The sequence below is a fragment of the Hyposmocoma kahamanoa genome, unplaced genomic scaffold, assembly GCF_003589595.1.
Source record: "Hyposmocoma kahamanoa isolate Upper Pololo Valley unplaced genomic scaffold, ASM358959v1 95, whole genome shotgun sequence".
In the NCBI taxonomy this organism is placed as follows: Eukaryota; Metazoa; Arthropoda; class Insecta; order Lepidoptera; family Cosmopterigidae; genus Hyposmocoma; species Hyposmocoma kahamanoa.
Genome location: NW_020654972.1, coordinates 8,108,611 through 8,128,586, shown reverse-complemented (window position 1 = coordinate 8,128,586; position 19,976 = coordinate 8,108,611). Strand labels below are relative to the sequence as shown.

At 35.9% G+C, this 19,976-nt stretch overlaps 1 protein-coding gene across 1 annotated transcript in view; it reads right to left on the bottom strand.

Moving 5' to 3' along the window:
- The window catches only part of LOC113238348 (sulfotransferase 1C4-like), a 23,337-nt gene extending 16,096 nt beyond the window's left edge, over nt 1-7,241 (bottom strand). Inside the window, exons 1-6 of the mRNA XM_026475189.1 lie at nt 7,101-7,241; nt 5,841-5,978; nt 4,269-4,368; nt 2,305-2,546; nt 278-372; nt 5-131 (exon numbers count right to left, since the gene is read on the bottom strand). Coding sequence (XP_026330974.1) covers nt 5-131; nt 278-372; nt 2,305-2,546; nt 4,269-4,368; nt 5,841-5,978; nt 7,101-7,176 — 778 coding nt within the window. The 5' untranslated portion in view covers nt 7,177-7,241. The remainder of the gene's footprint in view (nt 1-4; nt 132-277; nt 373-2,304; nt 2,547-4,268; nt 4,369-5,840; nt 5,979-7,100) is intronic.
- Nucleotides 7,242-19,976: the final 12,735 nt, after the last annotated feature.

Below are 19,976 nucleotides of genomic sequence, written 5' to 3'. Positions count from 1 at the left end.
TCAGGGCGAGTGACAGCCGGGTTTTTCTTGAAGTTCACGAAACGCAGGTGGTCACATAACTGGTCTAGCTGCTGCTCGTTATACTTCTTACCAAAGAAATCACAAATGCGACAGGCCACGCTCTTCAGATCCTGCAATACAAAAAAATCATGCAGATCCAACGATCTTTGGCATGGAATCGTCAAATTCAATCGTGCAACTGTTATGGGCAGGCGTTTTACCACCAGACGCACAACTTGTTCGTCCCGTCATTTGATATCATAGAAAAAAAACTCACTCTACTGAGATGCTCGTAGAATATAAAGAGCATATTGGGGTGATAGCGCAGCGCCCATGCCTCCTTAACGTGTTCAAAATATGGACAGTAGACACCTGTCAATGAAAACAAATTAAAATTTAAAAAATCCCTGATACAAAACAGCGTGTTCCAAAAATCCAAAAAGTCAATAAATTCACCAGCTGACCAATCGGCGAGACCAATTTAATGAGCCCAAACACAATTACAGTTCTACTGTAGTTGAGGCGTAGGGTAGTCTGTCCTTGTTGCAGCATCGGGTTTCCATAGTGTACCAAATTTAAAGTCGATCGGACAATTGGAAGTAAAATAAACATTTATTTTATGACGTTAATCTCTACACTAACCGGGAATAGAGCTGATGATCTTTAAACACCTGAAAAGAATGTTCATCAAACATTGTAAGAACCACCAAGATTGAATTATCCTTGAAATTAAAATAATTGTTTGAGGTAGCTGGTGTCCATTTCGAGATTGACATCTTCAGCAGTCGCTATTACGCCTTTCAATACGCCATTTCCGAAAGGGTTGGATGAAGTTGTCGTGGTTGCTGCTGGTATTATTGGCACTATCTAACAGTGTCATCTATTCACTCATAACCGATGTAAAATATATTTTAAAATTAATATTAAGTATTTGTATGTATCGAAAATTAATAGTTAGGATTTCGATTATTATTTTAAAGATTTTAAATATTGTGCACTAAATGTTAACTTGCGTAAAGAAATAAATAAATAGATCAGTCCATTTGTTGAGAGCCGTAGCTCCGTCCGTCATCGTAATGCGAATGCGTCCGTACACGGCGCGCGGCGGACGTGCACACATAGAATAATAATAATAACGCACACACTCAACATAGCCCCGCACTAGGGAAACCCTGTGTGACGGGTGCCATGGACACACACATAGACAACCACAAATTACATCCAAACTCACGACAGAAATAAATGTAGGCCATACAAATATTTCTCTCGGCCCGGGAATCGAACCTGGGGCCTCTGCGTGGCAGTCCGGCATGGTAACCGTTCGGCCACGGAGGCAGTTAGAAGGCAGTAGAAGCAGCGCTGCTACCTTTATCAGGGCTCCGTAACTCGCTCAAAGTTACGCGATAATTGCCTACCACTGAGTGTACCGATGTCGGCACAAGCGGTCATACAAGTCTTTCATTCCGCTCCGCACGACTGCACACAGCGGGCAACGTTATTTTCACCTCTCAGGGTGTGTGCTTAGGTTACTTTTTCTTCGTAGTGAGCTACTGGTGTCATTAGTCAGATTTAGTAGGCTATGATAGCGTAGGTGTATGTTTGTATAGATCCATAGGTCGCTGGTTCATATCCGGCTCGAAGGACCAAAATGCATGGTTCTCTGAACGTCTAAGGTTGAAGTAATAGTTAAGTATGGTAGGATGTTGAGTTGACGTAAACCACAATTTCCATAATAAGTTGATGTATTAAGTAAAAATGTACAGTATAGTTTTGAATGCTTACCTGTGACCGATTGCTGGCGAAGCGAGTTTGTCAACTCTCTTGTATGACCATTCACACGTGCAATATTGTAGTTTGATAAGCTAGCAAAAATATTGTACGCTGCAAAAACCGTACAGTAGGTGTTTTCGATTTTGTATGAGAGTGATGTATCTGTTACGTAGTAACTGTTAAGTACTATGTGCTTTTGTATAGAGTAACCATACTTGTCTGTTAGACTTATGACTATATAATGATTACCTATTAGTGGTCCGAAATGACATTTTCCAGAAATATCGTTTGGTCGAAATTTCATAACCTCGAAAGGAATTTTGAGAGGAAAATGTTTTTTGTCTTAAACCTAACTTAATCGTTTCTTTGCGATAACATTCACCATATTCTGAAAGAACAACTGATTCGTTATAATTCGGTTTTCGACGTAATGAAAATTTGAACAAACGTTAATTCGGACGAAAAAATTTTCGACTTTGTGATAGGTTCCCTATATAATGCTTTATTTTTCGGTAAAATATAAATTCAACTTACGCAGGTTCGCAATGAACACTTCAAAGTATTCCTCGAATTTAACGTTTTCTTGAAGCCTACAAAGTTCTCTCTCCAGGTGATAGTTGGATAGTGCCACGTCTCTTGGATCCCGAGCTACGTAAACCACCTTACAGGTGTCCAGCAGGGTAGGTGGCAGCAGGGATAAAGGAATGTGAGTCATGACGAACTGGCTACTCAATTTTGGTGAATTTGACAGTTCGTTGAGAATTTCTGGTGCAAATCTGTAAGACATAAACGACGATTTGTTAGTTTTTCGCGATTGTTCAAAATTGAAAATGAAACTATTTTTTTTTCTGGTATCTTAATAGAAATATTTGTTTCTTCAAACTGACGGTTCGGACTCTTAGTATGGTGGACTGGGGAAACAAATATAGACGATATAGAATGGATAACAATAGTTTAATATCCAAAAATAATAAGAATATAAATTTTTATTGAATTGATATTCAATTATTTTTAGGTGAAATTACTCCACTAGTTTGTTATAATTATTAATACAAAGATCGAACACTCAGAAAAATTCCTTCGATCCGGCCGGATTCTAGGAAACTAGAGGAGTAATTTTAACATATAAATAATTGAATGTCAATTCAATAAAAATTTTAATGCAATGTATAGCGACGTCTCTAGCCTAGACTAGTAGCTGCAAAGGTATCTAACTGGGTGACGAAATATTATAGATTTCTCATAGATGGCGCTACGGCTAAAAAGTCGTTGAAAACCAAATACAAAGATACGACGCAAGCACATAGAAAAATTCGTGAGGTCCGCTCGTTCATTCCGTGGTTTAGTTGGTATAGCGACTGCTACGGTTTGCTAGAAGACGTTGGTTGGAATCCGGCCGGATCGAGGGAATTTGTTCTGAGTATTCGATTTTTGTATTAATAATTATAATAATAAGAATTTTATGCAAAAACAGAAACCGGTACAACTATGTACCAACCCACAAATTGGATCTCCAGGTAGCTAAGTTGTAGAGCCTGCATACACGGCGTACTTTTTATGGCGTGCGTTTTACGAGTGCGCTTTTATGACCCGTAGACTCAATAAAACGCAAATAAAAGTTTACTGGCCGTGACTGTGTGAATCTCGTTTGAATAGCGTTAACGCGTGTTTTAAAAATTACGCCGTGTGCACAGGCTCTGATATAAAAAAGTAAATGTACCACTATATGAACTTAACTTAATAATATCAACTTTCTATAGTAAAAAAAAACGTCAAGGTAGGTTTATTAGAAAGTGAATGGATATTGACATAAAGGTGAATTGGGAAAAACAACGTACGCCTTAAAAGAAATAAAGAAGTCAACTAATTTACAAACTGCCCTCAGTGCTTGGCAAAATAATGTGGGTGCAACTGTAAATGACCTCTTTATCAAACAAAAAGAGTGCGTCAGAATACTAGCAAATATACCAAGAACAGAGAGCTGTGAACAATTTTTTTGAAATCATGAAATTAGAGTTGGAGCATCTATTTATTTTTTGAAAAACTTGCAAGTTTATAAAAAGGTATCAAAATCGCCGTAATAGGTATCGCCATCAAAATTAAAAGTGCGAATCGAACCCCTATGCAATGTCAATAAAAATAAACAACAAACTGCCCGAGCATATAAAACAAGAAAGTAAAGCGAATATATTCATTAATAACTTAAAAAACATACTCACTAATAAAAGTTTTATATGCACTACAACAGTGTTTAGACGATACATTTCTCTAACGTCGATTTCCGGTAGATATTGCTGGTAATAGCGGCCATATTATTGAGGCTGCTTTTGTCAAATCTGTTATTTATTTTTCATTCCTCTAAAGACAAATCACCACGGCAAGTTACACCGTCGTGCAACACGTGCAAATGATACAGAAATATATACATGCGATGCATTTATAAATAATTGAATGAGCTGTGGCAGGATAGTCAAAAACAAATCCTCTTGCACACTTACTCCAAATGTGGAAATCTCACATGGAGCGGTACGTTCTTAGCTGTAGCGAAGTCGAAGTCATTAGCAATCAGCCACACCAGTTCTTGTGTCCATGTTGTTCCTGAAACTCGGATAACAAAACTGATGATATCCATGTACAAACCTACTAAAAATGACCATGCGTCAAAAGTGCTTTTATGAAACGGAAGTTTTTAAAATATACAAAGTACATGAAACAAATTAGGTACCTATAATATATTATGTGAAATTTTATAACGCACGTATAAGCCATAGTAAGTAGAATTTTTCTTAAAAGTTAAGTTAACATTAAGAGCGACACCACACGACACCTGAGCGCTGACACAGCGTTGTTCTACATATCGACTGTGTACTGGCAACCGGTACTATCTCAATTTTGACAACTGTTGAGAATCAAAATTGAGATAGTACAAGTGAAGAAAAAACCACGTTGGGCACAATCGGCCGACCGCCACTCGAGTGTGCTCCGAAGGTCACCGAACGAGTGAGAACGAGTAGCCGATGCGCTATAAAAATGAAGTATTAACAAAAAAAAAAGTAGTTGACTCGTTGTGGGAGTAACTCGAATCGCCATTCGCTAACCGCATTACTTGAATTGAAATCATAGCGTTGCTATGACGCAATGCACTGGGAGCGCCCGTGTGGTATCGCTCTTAGGGTGCGAATTTTGCAGATTGTCAAACATTTTACGCGGAAGGTAACTGTTTCATACTTTTTATCAATTAGAAGAAACTACACCTAAGATTGACAACATATAAAATTCAAAGTGCATTACTAGCACTCACAACATTCATTTTTGGTACAAAAAGGGTAAGCCTCAATTTGAGTTCCGATAAGTCGTGAATTGCACCGCTTGCTGAGCGTCCTTGGATAGGCTGTCTTTACCATAAAGCTCATAAGGTCTTTAGACAGAACGTAATATGAATAGTGTGTTCTTGGATACATGTTTTGAGTAGAATGATGGATGTTTTTGGGTAGAATGGTCTTTGATAGTGTTCTTAGACAGGGTGCCCCTAGATAAGTTGCCCTCAATGATGCAGAGGCCGACAAAAATTCGGTTAGTGTGTAAATTACTGCGTTTCGGTTTTGAAGGGTAAGGGTGCTGGTGAAATTACAGGCACATGGGACTTGTCAACTTATGTCGCAGGGTGACGGACACGGTGGTAGTGTCCAACAGATCTTTGTTTTGTAAAATTTTGAGTGGCTGAGAAGTGTTAGGGTGCGTTTATTCGACACGAATCTCATCGGGTAAACAGCCGCGCAGCGTACGCGCGGCTGCCGCCCGGTCGCCGCGCATCTCACTGTCATGGCGAAATACGCCCTATTTATTTAGCATTTACGTTTTAACTTAAATGGGCGACGGCGCGGTTGTATTATTCAAATGTCGTTGCCTAGTAGGTAAATATATAATTCAGATTCGCCAGTAACGTACGTGGAAGCATGGCAACTGGGCGGTCACTGCGCGGCGGCCGCGCGAAAACTTTCGCGTCGTGTAACTGGGCGCTTATGGGTATACATCAGTTGGTGGCATAAAAAAAACGCAGCACAATTTACCTGAACGAGGAAATGAATTAACGATGATATTCGAGCTGCACAGTTTCATGTTGTAAATATTTGCAGCATCTTTCTCGTACCTCATCACTGTGTACTTCTTTGGACCGACGCGTGAGAAGTCGTCGAAAAATTCTGAAGCTGATATTTTTAGAAATTTATAAAATTGCTAATTACAGTGAATACATTTGCGTATCACAATTTGTCACGCATTAACAATGGAATTACGAAATCGTGTTCTTAGACTCGATTTACATTGCTGTTAAATAGAACATTACGTTACGTGCCTACTATATAATTATCTCATTACAGAGTACTAAAAAAACCGACCTCAAAAGTCATTCATCCCCTAGTTTGCCACACTTAAAGGTAGAACATATTTTTCAAATTTAAATGGGACCACTCCTCAGGTACCCTGTTTCCAACAAAAAAAATCATAAATTTCGGTTCACAAATGCCAATTGCAAATTGAGAACTACTTTTTTTTGAAGTCGGTTAAAAATGAAAAAACTTTCGTAAGTAATTATTGAGTATATAATTTGAAAAACTTTTGAAATAGTCTCAGAAGTCTTGTTTTTCCGGTACTTTCGAGATCGCACCGAGTCTCAACTTGTTTTCCGGGACGCGGAAATGCTGCGAAACTGGAAACCCTAATTGCACTTATATAATTAATTTCCTAATATACTTACTAAATTGCTCATCGTTTGAAAATAATCGGCAAAACTAGGGAACGAGCGCTTCCTTTACACTGAGTTATTTTTTCTTACAACACAAAATTGGTAGTAGTTAGTCTAGTGCAGTAGAACTCCTCACGAAACTGTACTGCCACCTTACTTATTCCTGCCGCCTAGCAGTAATGTGAGCATTACTGCGTTCCGGTTTTAAAAGTAGGGGTGTATTGCTGGTAATTACAGACACATGGGATTGTCAACTTATGGGTGACGGGCGCAGTGGCGGTGCCCCTCAGATCTTTGCGATTTAGAGCTCTGAGAGTCGTATTCTAGAACTCTACTTAGTCTTAATGCTCAAGTCAGGATTGCACTGGGAACACAAGCACTGGAGATACGACCCTAATGGCAGGGGCTTGAGTATGATTTCGAGTGCTTTAAACCATACTCAAATCCTGACTTGAGCTTTGAGTAGAGTTCTGGAATACGATCCTCAATGGTCCTGTAATTATTTTATTATTCTCTAGCCAGCCATCAGGCGCACGGGTTGTTCCTTTTTTCACTTGGTATCAAATAAAATAAAAAAAATACTAACTTTTATAGACTTTTTCATGTTCCATTTGTTCTTCTTTGGTAAATGTCTTTATTTCTAAAGGAAATTTCGCACTCATGGTATCTGTGGTACAAACAAGTGGAAACGAGATGCTTTTTAAACAAAATTAGACTGCGTATTTACGGCTACTAGAATTACAAATTTTAAATTATGTACAATTTGCTACGTAGAGCAATCTGGTTTTATAGCTTGATTTGCCCTGGTGATATCATTAGTCATATTTTGCAGGTTATTTATGTCCAATTAAGCAAGAACTAATTATAAAAAATAAAGTTTTTAAAACGATAATGATACTTTTTAAACCTACTTCAAATAAGGAGGAGGTTCTCAGTCCATCCGTATTTTTTTGTGTGGTAAGGCTACGGTTATTATGGATGCGAGTTCTGACGGAAATGTATTCTGGCAAATTCGTCCGAACAAACCAGCGTGTTTAAAACCAGAAATAGAGACGAAATGTCATTTAATTTGTTTATACACTATCCTATGACGGGTGTCGTCAATTATTTCACTTCAAATCGACCAGTTCAACTTGAGCTTTTCTGTAATGGACGAAAATTGAAAAATTACATAGTTAATATTCAATTACCGATGAAATGTGTTGATGATTTTTCTCATTGGACGAAGAACCTCAACATTGGTGACCTTATGTACTCACGATATGCCAAGCATACGTCTGTACAGCCACATCTCAAAAGACTCCACTTTTGAGCATAAAGCTGGAGTCAAGGTCCAACATTCCTACCAAACAAAAAAAAGATACTAAAGACATAACAGAGGACCAACCGCATGCGGACTTTTAAGGTTAAACTCATAGCACATCTGCGTTTTTTTTCATATAAGTTCATTGAGTTTCAAAATGGGTTTCAAGTTAAATAAAATTAGTCGATAACTTTTAAATGAGAGATTTTTTAAATTTATTCCATTAGCAGTAGAGCTCTTTGTGACAGAGTTCGTCCAGGGAAGTACTGCCACCTTATATATTCCTGCCGTCAAGTAGTATTGTGAGCATTACTGCGTTTTGGTTTTGAAGATAAGGGTGCTGGTGAAATTACAGGCACATGAGACTTGTCAACTTATGTCTCGGGGTGACGGGCGCAGTGGCTGTACGACTCAGATCTTTGTGATTTAAAGCTCTGAGTAGCACTGCAACTGCTATGGACAGGCGTGTCGCTTAAAAACAGGCGCACGATTTGTTCGTTCCGTCACTTAATATCATAAATACATCTTTTTATTAAAAAATACCAATCTCAAAAGTTCGTGGAATTTCAAATTCCATTTCTTTGCCACACACAAAAAAAAACGTAAAACATACAATGAAAAATCTAACATATAAATAGTAAATAAAAACACTAAACTATATCTATGGTTACTGATGTGTGACGAGGATTCGGAGCTCAGTATATGCTGTGCAAACTTAGTTTGCACGACACTGATTTTCAGCCAGAACCTCCCTGGCAGGAGCTACGGTTTCACGTTTGTGTAACATGCAATTTGTGGAACAAAAATAGTACAGACCTTGAATTAAGCTATAGAAGCGCGAAAGTAGAAAATAAAATAAAATAATAATAATCAAAGTCAAAGTCAAAGTCAAAGATTATTCCATATTCCATAGGTAAAATAAATTTACACTTGAAAACGTCACATTTAAGCTACTGCTCGTTCACTACGCTGACCTCCCTGAGAAGAACGAGCAAGAAACTCTAGGGATTGCTCTTTTCAAATAAACTTAAATGCTATGGAATACACTTTGAATCAAATTTGTGTGGATTCTGGAGCCATGTCGTCTTTCCATACATCTTTATCTAACACGTAGTCTTCAATTTTGTAATATGATTTTTCGATCAAAATATTTTTAATGTAGTTTCTAAACTTAGGAAATGATAAACTTAATATATGCTCCGGAATCTTATTGTAAAAACGTATACAGTTCCTCATAAAAGAGTTGTTTACCTTGGTTAAACGAAATCGTGGTACCATGAGTTTGGACTTAGCTCTAAGGTTAATATTATGGATATCTTCTTTCTTATTGAAATTATGTATATTTTTACGGGCATATAAAATATTTGAGTAAATGTACTGTGATGCCACAGTCATGATACCAGTCTCCTTAAACTTTTCTCTGAGAGATACCCGAGAGCCTAGACGGTACACAGAACGAATCGCTCGTTTTTGCAATACAAATATGGTTTGAATATCTGCCGCTTTACCCCACATGAGAATCCCGTAGGACATTATACTATGGAAGTAACTAAAGTAAACTAGCAGTACTAACATCGGTAAGCTCACGTATTCTGCGGATAATAATAATTTACACAATAAAAACCTATAGCGATTGTCAAATTTAGAAAGAATTACATCTATTTGCCAAGTATATAATAATTAACCTTAAATGGAACCAGTACTGGGGTACCCTCTTCCCAACAAAAAAGAATCATTAAAATCGGTTCACAAATGCCGGCGCAATCGCGCAACATATATACAAATACAGTCGAATTAAGAACCTCCTTTTTTTAAAGTCGGTTATAAAAAGAGAGTTATAAAATTTCACATAGGTATACATAATTTGTTTCATATAAAGGTAAAAGCACTTTTGACGTATTATCACATTTGGCTTATTAAAGAATTATTTTTGTAATTTTTTTTAAAAAGAAAATCCTTTTGAAAAAAAAAGACAAATGTCATGATCGTCTCCCCGTAAAATTCTATAATAAGATAATAAAGCACGGGCCCACCCACTTATTTTGGTCTGTGGGCCCACCCTTTGACAATCTGAGTCAGTTAGTACGTCAGCCAGCCATTCAAAGTAGGCGGCTTCAAAAAAGGTCACATGAATACGTGATGTTATACCTATATTCGTTGATGACTCTACCATCTGTTGAAATTAATGTCGTGGAACATTATATTTATCGCTGAACACTTCATTACTCGCTCTATATAATTAAGATTAGTTGTTTTTGCGGTGTTAATTTTATAAATAGAATGCCGAACAGTGTAGTAAGATGGCGCTGTGGTGTAGAAAACGGGTTATTTGCAATGTAATGTAATTTATATATTTTTTGTGAAAGCACTTTCTTCACCAGTTTGTTGATAAAATTGATACAGATATCGAACAAACTTACAGAAACAATTTGCACTAATACGGCAAAAAGCCGTTAAAATAAAAGAAACAAACATCTGTTTTTTTTATTTACATTAAGAACAATTGATTCTTTTTCATTATAAGTTTTATAAAAAAAAACACGAATGATGTACTTATCCCAACCTGACCGCGGAAACGAGGCAACAACGGTGTTATCGCTGTCTAAGACCATATTGTAAATGTTCCCCGCATGCTGCTCGTAGGTCGCCTTTAGTACGTATCGAGTAGGGCCCACAGATGAGTTCGCTTCTTCCACTGGAAAACATTACTTCATTATGCCATTAGGTTTATAATATTGGTAAAATTAGTGCACATCTGACTTATCAACTTATGTCTCAGGGTGACGGGCGCAGTGGCAGTGCATCTCCGATCTTTGCGATTAAAAAAAAAAGTAAGGTCCTGAGGGCCTACTATAAGCTTATAACCATCCAGCCAAGTTCCATGTAATTCACTTGACGTGGTAAAACTGAATTGCATAAATTCGTATCATGACTAGAGATGTGAAAAACTGCTTATTTTTTTAAAACCGTGCTTTTTAAAAGCTTTTTCACTTAAACGCTTTTTAGTTTGAAGCCAACAAAATCGTTTAGAAAACGTTTAAGCGCATAGACTTTTATGTTAAAAAAAGGTTGCAACGTTCTGTTGACAGCGAAACGCAAGAGTAGACCATGAATGTCGAAACATTTGATATTACGTGAACTAACTTAAGGTGGACAATATAAGGTACTGAAAATCTTTTTTTGACTGCTAGATGTCGCTCAACGTTAATAAACTGATAGTTGTAGACATCAGTCCAGTTCACAGGCCATATAAATACTAGTAACAGACTGGTTAGTGGGCGGGATCCGCGTTACCTAGCTTATGAACCTTAGACTATGGAAACTAAAGGACATGTTACGTTGACATATATAAATCAGACGTTAAGCAAAACTTAGAAAATACGCGACTTAAGCCAAAAGAGATAGCATTACATTGGTCTGTGTCAAACACGGGAATCAAAAATACGTAACGTCATCTTAAATGCCAACCGTGTCCATTTCACAGTACATGAGGTACATGATACCGCTGTGTAGGGAAGTACATCAAATGTCAAAACGAAAGTTTTTCCAAATGTATTATTGAATTATTCGCAACAAAAATATTGACAGTGAGAATAAGTAGGTATTAATAAAAATGCAACGCTGCAGTATTAAGGGATGTGGCTTTAGAAAAAGTGCAAATCAATCGAATGTTACATTGCACAGGCATGTGTTATTTTTTTGTCTATAAATCACACAATAGCCCAAATATTTCATGTAATTAGACTTATTTAAGTAGTTTATTTATAAATCTTGCCAAATTTTGTTTTGTTACTTTAGATTGCCTGTTAGTTTGTATATTTTGATTATTGTTGTTAACGATTATTTTGAGATGGTGTTGATCTTGTAAGCATACATATTATCGATATTCTGTTTTATTATTTTTATTATTTCAAGTTTTCCTACAAATGAAAAACGTAAGACAGAATGGTTGGAAATCATAGGACTGCCGAATATAAACGATGGATCAAAGACCATCTTCATTTTGAAGAGTCAAATTTTAACAGAACTTTGAATGTAACTAGATTACATGACAATGCTATTCCATCATTAGGTTTATTGGTAAATAATTTTATGATCAATTTAGATTAAGCAAGACTTATTTACTAGTTATTCTCAGTTCCTGAAAACAAAATCATTCACTATTTCTGATTTTTCCCAATGACAACTCTAACTATTAAAAATGACTATTTTTTTAAAGAATGCAATACAATGACATGTTAGTCCAACATTGCCGGGTAAATGCCAATACCAACGTATAGACAGCCTATTTGCCTTGCCTTGCCATCGTTAAAGTAAAGCAATTAAAGTAATTTTTATATTTTATTTAGTAAGTACAATTAATACAATGTAATGTTATATACCAGTTAAGTAGGTATAGGTAGGGCAATGTTGAGTGTGTGCGTTAAAAAAATAAATAAGTAAGAGTGCGCATGTCGTTAAGAAACTGCACCACATTTTGGTGACTATTACTAAATAAGTTACCAGTTAAAATTGCTTGATAGATTGATTTGTTTAAGAAAGCCAGTAACGTGAACACTATAATCCGTAGAAACCTGAGTAGACTTGTACTTGACAGTTAGTTAAAAGACGATATGTAAATATGTACTAAAATGTAGGTTAAAAGCGCACCTCTTAAAGTAATATTAATATTTGATTTAGTAAGTATAATTAATACTATGTAATGTTATATACCAGTAAAGTAGGTATAATTAAGTAAGAATGCGCATGATGCCAACAAACTGCACAGCAGTTTTGTGACTTTTACTAAATAAGTACCAGTCGTAATCTTGAAAATAAATTTTTAAAACAGTTTAAAAATGAGTGTTGACATTTATAATAATATACCACTCGAGATTAAATTATTAGACTTCTGTTTGTTTAGGCATACTTTGGTTACAGTAAACTAAAGAAACAACAGTTTCAACATTCAAGCCAAGCATGTTGATAATGACTTATCGATAGATTATGGTACAACACTAAAGAAATCCGCCACTTGTAACTTTCAAATTTTGGTTATATGCACGTTGATTCTGTAGTTAGGGCAGCTCCTTTCTTTTATTTTTTTTTCCATCCTCTAAGTTATGAACAGACGTTCATATAAGTGTCAACAGCGCGTCTGTCGTCGTTCAAATGTGATACATGATTATTTTGTGGAAAAAATAGAAATATTGTGCCATTAGATCATGTTGCGTAAGAAGCCAAAGTTTAACCTTCCAGTGGCGGTCGCGCGCGGTCTCAGAGACCGAAGCGACCTTATTTTAGTCATTTTACAAAAATTATAAACAATAAACGACCGTGATATCCTCGAGGGGGTGAGGGACTTCCCCTTCCCAACGTCATGAAAAAACATTAAAAAATTAATGTGATTTTAGAGTTCCTACAATATTGTGCAATTGATGACGATATTGATTGATTTCGATAATAATTTATTATAGTGTTATACTTATGAACGATAAAGAAAATAAATTTCATCTTGTTTTGTCATTTTGTTGATTTTTAACGTTGTTTGTGTCATATGACTAAAATTTTGGATTTTTATAGACTGTTCAACTAATAAGTACAAAGGAGAATGGGCAAAATACAAGGGCCTTGGACCTGGAAGCGGCCACTTCAAAAACATAGTTTTTATAATTCTTTATGTTACGACAAACAATACTTAGTATGGAGTCAGAGTCGTATTTTGTGTGTAAAAAAAGTTATGACCAATACAATTGTCCAAGTAATAAATGAACACGTGTTACATTTTTGACAAATATTCCTTTGTCTACTGGATATTTCTATAAAATAAAACAATGCTTTGTGGAGTCATGCCGCCGGGACCTAAACTAGCCCCCCCCTCCTGCCCTCTTATGTGCACGTGCATCCAGGTGCATGCGTTTAATTAACTTAGTTTAGTTGTTTGTTGACTTGCTTCACTAACAACTGTTCTGTGCTGTCGATTCTTTGCTGATCCTCATAAGACCTTGATTACTGTTTACCGGACTACTGATTTTGCTTTGCGATTTGTATCGGTGTTGATTCTTGGATAACAACTAGGCTTGATCTTGGACATTCTTGTTTAGTAAAGTGGTGTGTGCGTGACTGAAATGGAAACTTGCATTACATGTCACGTTTCAGTTCGAAACAGAAGACGTTATTCTCTCTCACAAGAAGTTCTTGATGCTAATCCATTTTTAATGGATTATATTGGTGACCGCGTGGATCCTAATCCTATATTTGAAAATAGAAGAAACTACATCTGTCGCCCTTGCTGGCAAAGAGCTGAACGTGCTCAATCAAGAAACCAACCACAAGAATCGGCTCGTGATGAAATCTCGACAGATCAGGTCCCTGTTTCTATACCTAATTATTACCGTCTGCCAAACACTGCTTCACGTTGTTTGTTTCCGGGATGTGAATCAGAAACGCACTTGAGGATTCCACATCGCATTAAAACTAAAGTTTTTTGTGATCACAATATATACATACCTGACGAGGCTAGAATATGCCCAGAACATATACGATCAAACCATTGGGAGATATTAATTGGTTCGCCTATTTTATTAAATTCATTTACCATAGAACAAGTCACGGATGTATTTGAAATGGTTAAGAGATCTTTACAAAAGTCTGCACATTTTAATTTCGAAAATATCGAAAATATTGATGCTGATGAATTATTTTTCTGGACTGGAGTTACACCGGCGCAGTTTCAACAAATTATAGAAGAGACACCTTTATTGACTCAAAGGTGTAAACGACCTAAAGTTGCTCTGGGCATCTACCTTAGTAAGCTAAGAACGGGAGAGCCAAATACAAAACTGTCTGATCTTTTTAATATATCTCGACGCACCTTTGAGCGCTTATTAAAACAATCAAGAGAATGTTTAAGCAACGATTTTGTAACGCGTCACCTCGGAATTGACCATATTACGAGAGGAGAAGTAGAGAGGAGAAACCTTTTAATACCTAATGCTATTTTTGGGAATCCAGAATCTGAAGAAGATAGAAGATTAATCTTTATATTTGATGGCACGTACATTTATATACAAAAGAGTTCTAATTTTTCATTCCAACGTCTTACATACAGCTTACATAAGTTTCAAAACTTGCTAAAACCATTTATTATTACGTGTAGTGACGGATACATAATTGACGTAGTTGGACCTTTTGCGGCAACAACATCTGACTCAACTATTATGACACAATTAATGTCAGAAGACTCGGTATTTCATTGGTTTTTTAAAGCAGGGGATGTATTTATCTTGGACAGGGGTTTTAGGGATTCATTACCAGTTATTGAATCTTGTGGTTACACAGCTCATATGCCAGCGTCAAAGCAAAACAATGAAACGCAGCTCTCAACTAGTCAAGCAAACAAGTCGCGGCTTGTTACAATTTGTCGATGGGTAATTGAAGCCATTAACGGGGCGTTTTAAAAGAGATTTTAAATTGTTACGGCAGAAGTATTTTAATAGGGCCGTACCACACACGTTCCAAGATTTTAAAAATGCCGCAGCCATTCTTAATGCTTTTCGGGAACCTTTTACCGATGGACCTTACGCAAATGATATATTAAATGAAATTCATTTGAAAATTAATGTAGACAACTTACTGGCCGACTACGTCATTAATAACAATTTAAATAGGCACCGTGTGAGCTTTGTTTCTATATCAGCTGATTATTTAACTATAAATGATTTTCCACAATTAGAAGAAAGAGATTTAATACTGTTTGCTTTAGGTAGTTATCAAATAAAGCTTGCTCGGTCGTATTGTAGCGAGCACTTACGAGATGGAGTGTACTTTATAGAAGTTATGGAAGATGAATCTATAGATATTCCGCAAATGCATGTAACTGGAGATTGCTATCTTTTGAGAAGACGTATTCAATCAAGACACACCAGAGCACGAGTATATTATGTATATATAGTAGTAAATAGGGAAGGCGTTGGAAGAGCGCGCATAATACAACACAATTGTACGTGCCTTACTGGTAGACGGACCTTGGGTTGCTGTGCTCACGTCATGTCGATTGTATGGTATTTAGGGTGGGCACGGCACCAAGGAGCTCTTAATCTTCCAGCATCATATTTAGATGAAGTGATAATAGACGAAGTAAATGAGTTTTGAAACAATATATTTTATTTTATTTCATATCTTTTATATTCCCTAAAAAATATTATAACAAGAAATACTGGACCAGATTCCAAAATTGTGTCATAATTCCACAGCTCACAGAACCCTTTTAAACTTAAGACACCATTTGGCTAATCATTTTTAACATACACACCACACAAACAAAATTCCAGACAGAAGTTCAAATATTAAGTATCTACATTAAAAAATAAACATTATTCAAGATATTTCGAAAACTTGATGACTTACGTATTGGTGCCCATAATATTTTTTGATCGTATTAATGATATCTATTGATTGAAAGTAGTTTTTGAAGTGGCCGCTCCCAGGTCCATTTTGCCCATTCTCCTTTAAAAAAAAGTAAATAATGTATTCTTATTTTCATTTAAATAGATGAAAGACTTTTTTTATCATGTGCTACACAACGTCACGAAAATATTCAATTATCCACCGCACCTCACGCGACTGCTTATGGTCGGCGACCACACTGGAAGGTTAAAAAATACTACGGGAGTGATTTAATTTCATCAGTAAGTACTAAAACTCTGTATTTTCTAATATTTTGAACAATACACTACTATAATTTCGAAACAAAACTATTTTCTTGCAACCCGGTAGTAACAATAAAATAAAATACATTGTTGCTAGCCATCGCCGCCGTCAAAATAATAATTCGAATGACACTCAATGAATTGCATGCACTAGCGTCGTATTACACTTGATACTGGGTCCGCGTGTTGTAATGAAATTATCGATATGTAGAAACTCTGTATTTAGAAACCCGGGTTTGGTTTAGTTAAACATTTTTTTATTATAGCGGTACCGATGTGTAAATAAAAATTGTTTACAAAAAATAATAAATAAAAAAATTGTTTTAAAAGCTAACAATTTTGATTACTTAAATGTTTGGTCCCAACACTCGCAATAGTTCTTTTTTAATTTTCAATTTAGTTAAAAACGATATATTAGAGATAAAAAAAGGAAATATTGATAGAAGAGGGACTGTATCGATAATTTTGCATTGCATGTAAGCTCGTGGATTATCAAATGAAGACTTTATGAGATTGGAGATTTTCTTTCTCTTCACCTCACCACACCTCACGTCACCTTCATCCGTTTGAGTTCTAAGTTTTATCACAGGCATGAGTTATATTTGCAGTTTTTGTATTGATTTCTTTTAGTTTCCCGCCGGATCCTTTTTAAAGGAGAAATGGGCTGAAGCAACAGGCAGTAAAAGCTGGGTACCTACTAAATGTAGCACCATTTGCTATAGACATTTTATGACATCACATTAAATTATATACATGTGAATAACAACCGAAAAATTCATTAAGAAATAAATCATTTGGTTAATCAGGTGGACATGAAACTCAGAGTCGCCTTCAAAAATTATGGACCACATCTAAATGTGAAAACATTTCTGATGCATTGTCAGTTATTTTTCGACAAGTTTTCATGAAACAAATGATTCGCTTCTTCGCCTTCGGAAATAAGTATCTTCATTTTCTTGGTAAGCTCGTCGACGCTATACGTGTAGTCATGTTCAGCCTGTTCAGAAAGAGGTAATTGTTGAACAAATATATCATATTTCAGGGAGAATGAAGATTTTTATGATAACTGTGTTTAAAATTTTCAACCCTCCCAGTGATCGGATTGACTTGAAATCTAGTAGGTTAATAAAAGTACAATGACAGTATAATAAATATCGAAATCAATTAAATGTCACATCCCTATCTGTAGATTGTCAACTTTTTGCTTTTGTTCCAAGAAGTTTATGCTCATAGGATTCTTAGCTTTTATATGACTAGTAATAATAAAACCTTATTAGATCCAAATAAGTTTCAGTTTTTTTACCAAAAGCTTTTTATTATTGTCTATTTTCGTTTGATAATTTTTAACCAATCAAAATTATGTTATCTTAGTACTAATGTAAGATTACGTTTTCAAATGTGTACGTGTGGCGACACCGGTTTTGATACAAATGTTGCTTGATGCCATTTCCATTCTTTTCTTTCTTCCGTGGTCCGGTTACATACAAATTAGTTATTTGACTTTCTTTTAAAATATTTATTTGTTAGGTGCATGTAACATGAAAGTTAGCTTTACTGCTTTCCTGAGTATATAACGCTAACTATTTTAAATTTACAAATGAGAAAAGTTTATTAAAGTATGTTAGTTAAAACAATATAAATTAGTCCAATTATCGACATATGACATAATTTATAACGGTATTTTGTTCTGGCGTATAATTCATTGCGGTTGTTATATTATAATATATTCCGTAATATACTTCGCGCTAACTGTGAGTTGGCGGAGTGTCACCATATTTTCCTATATCTATGAGTGTCATCGAATTTAATATTTTTAAGAACATTTAAAATTAAATTATGTTATTTTAAACAACAGAAAATTAGTAACTGACACTGAAAATGTCATCAAAAATATTCTGACTGCTGCAGTCATGGTCTCGGCTGAATGAAGTTGATTATGACTTAGCGCATTAACTGCAATGGTCGAAAAAGGTGTCCTACATTATACGTCGAAGTTGGATTTTAATGTAATTCTAATGGTCTAAAAATGCAGTATATAACTGAACTTTTACCGAAGCAGAGAATAAAAACGTAACGAGAATGGTCAATCTCCGCCCCTCCCTAGCTTTAGGCAGAGAACAAAAAAGTAACGAGAACGGACACTCTCCGCCGCTCCCTAGCTTTAGATACCGCACCACACCCCGCACATTAACGGTCACATTGACTGAACGACAACAAGGCTGTCGGCAAGCCGTTTGTCGCGCTAAGACGGCTTTGATATTTGAATAAAGATTTCATTTATTCATTACGAAACTTGTATGTTAATATATCATTTTACGTTACTACTTATAATGGTCGTGAGTTGTACTATGTACGGCTGTTTATCATCATCTAAACGGGATAAAGAGACGACTTTCTTTCGTTTTCCGAAAGAAGAAACGAAGCAAATAAAAAGACTCATTCAGTTATTGCTTCTTTCATGTATTTAGTGCAGAGTAATTCTATATATAATTCAGATTTATTATATCAGTATAATGAGATTAACTTACACATAATATAACTTCGTGAGCAAGTAGACAAGGGTTCCCGAATTTTCAATTTGTATTGCCAATAAACATTACGTAATGGATATACGTAATTATTAACAAGGTAATGATAAACTAAGGGTCGTATTCCAGAACTCTACTCAATACTCAAGTCAGGACTTGAGCATTGCAGTGAGCACTGAAAATCAAACTCAAGGCCTTGCCATTAGGGTCGTATTTCCAGTGCTTGAAATCATACTCAAGTCTGCTCAAATCCTGACTTGAGCATTGAGTACAGTTCTGGAATACGAGCATTAGACACGCAATTTCAATTACCTTGGTTACCTTATTTAAAAGTACCTGTCCAAAATATAACATTTTAAATGCTTTTAATATATTTTTTTAAATAAATCTTCAATATTATTCTAATTAGTGAACTAATGTAAAATATAATATTATATCGATATAAATACCTAATGAACATGTGTGCTTATTACGATTATACTAGTAGAATTATAGATAACAAACTCGCGTTTGAATTTTATCTATGTTGCCGCTCTGACTACGTAACGTAATAGTACGAAATAGTGACGGGTAACCCTGCCACTTCACGCACACATTTGCTTGTGTGGAGATAGCACCTTGCTGTATGTAGTAGTAGTAGGTAACTAACTTTCGAGTGTTGTATGGAGTGACCGGGGTGTGCTTTAGGCTCAACTCACACTGGCGCAGAGTCGAAGCGTCGCGTTGCGTCATTTTTTTTCGCCTATAGCATATACATCTCTATTTTCCCATTGTTAGGGTACAAATTTGTGTTATGCAAATATGGAAACGGCGCGTCGACGCTTCGACTGCGCCAGTGTGAGTTGAGCCTTAGAGACCGCACTGCTCTCTGCATAATATATATGACGGTCACATTGACGGAACGGCTACAATGCAATAGATAATCGACAGCCTTGTCAATT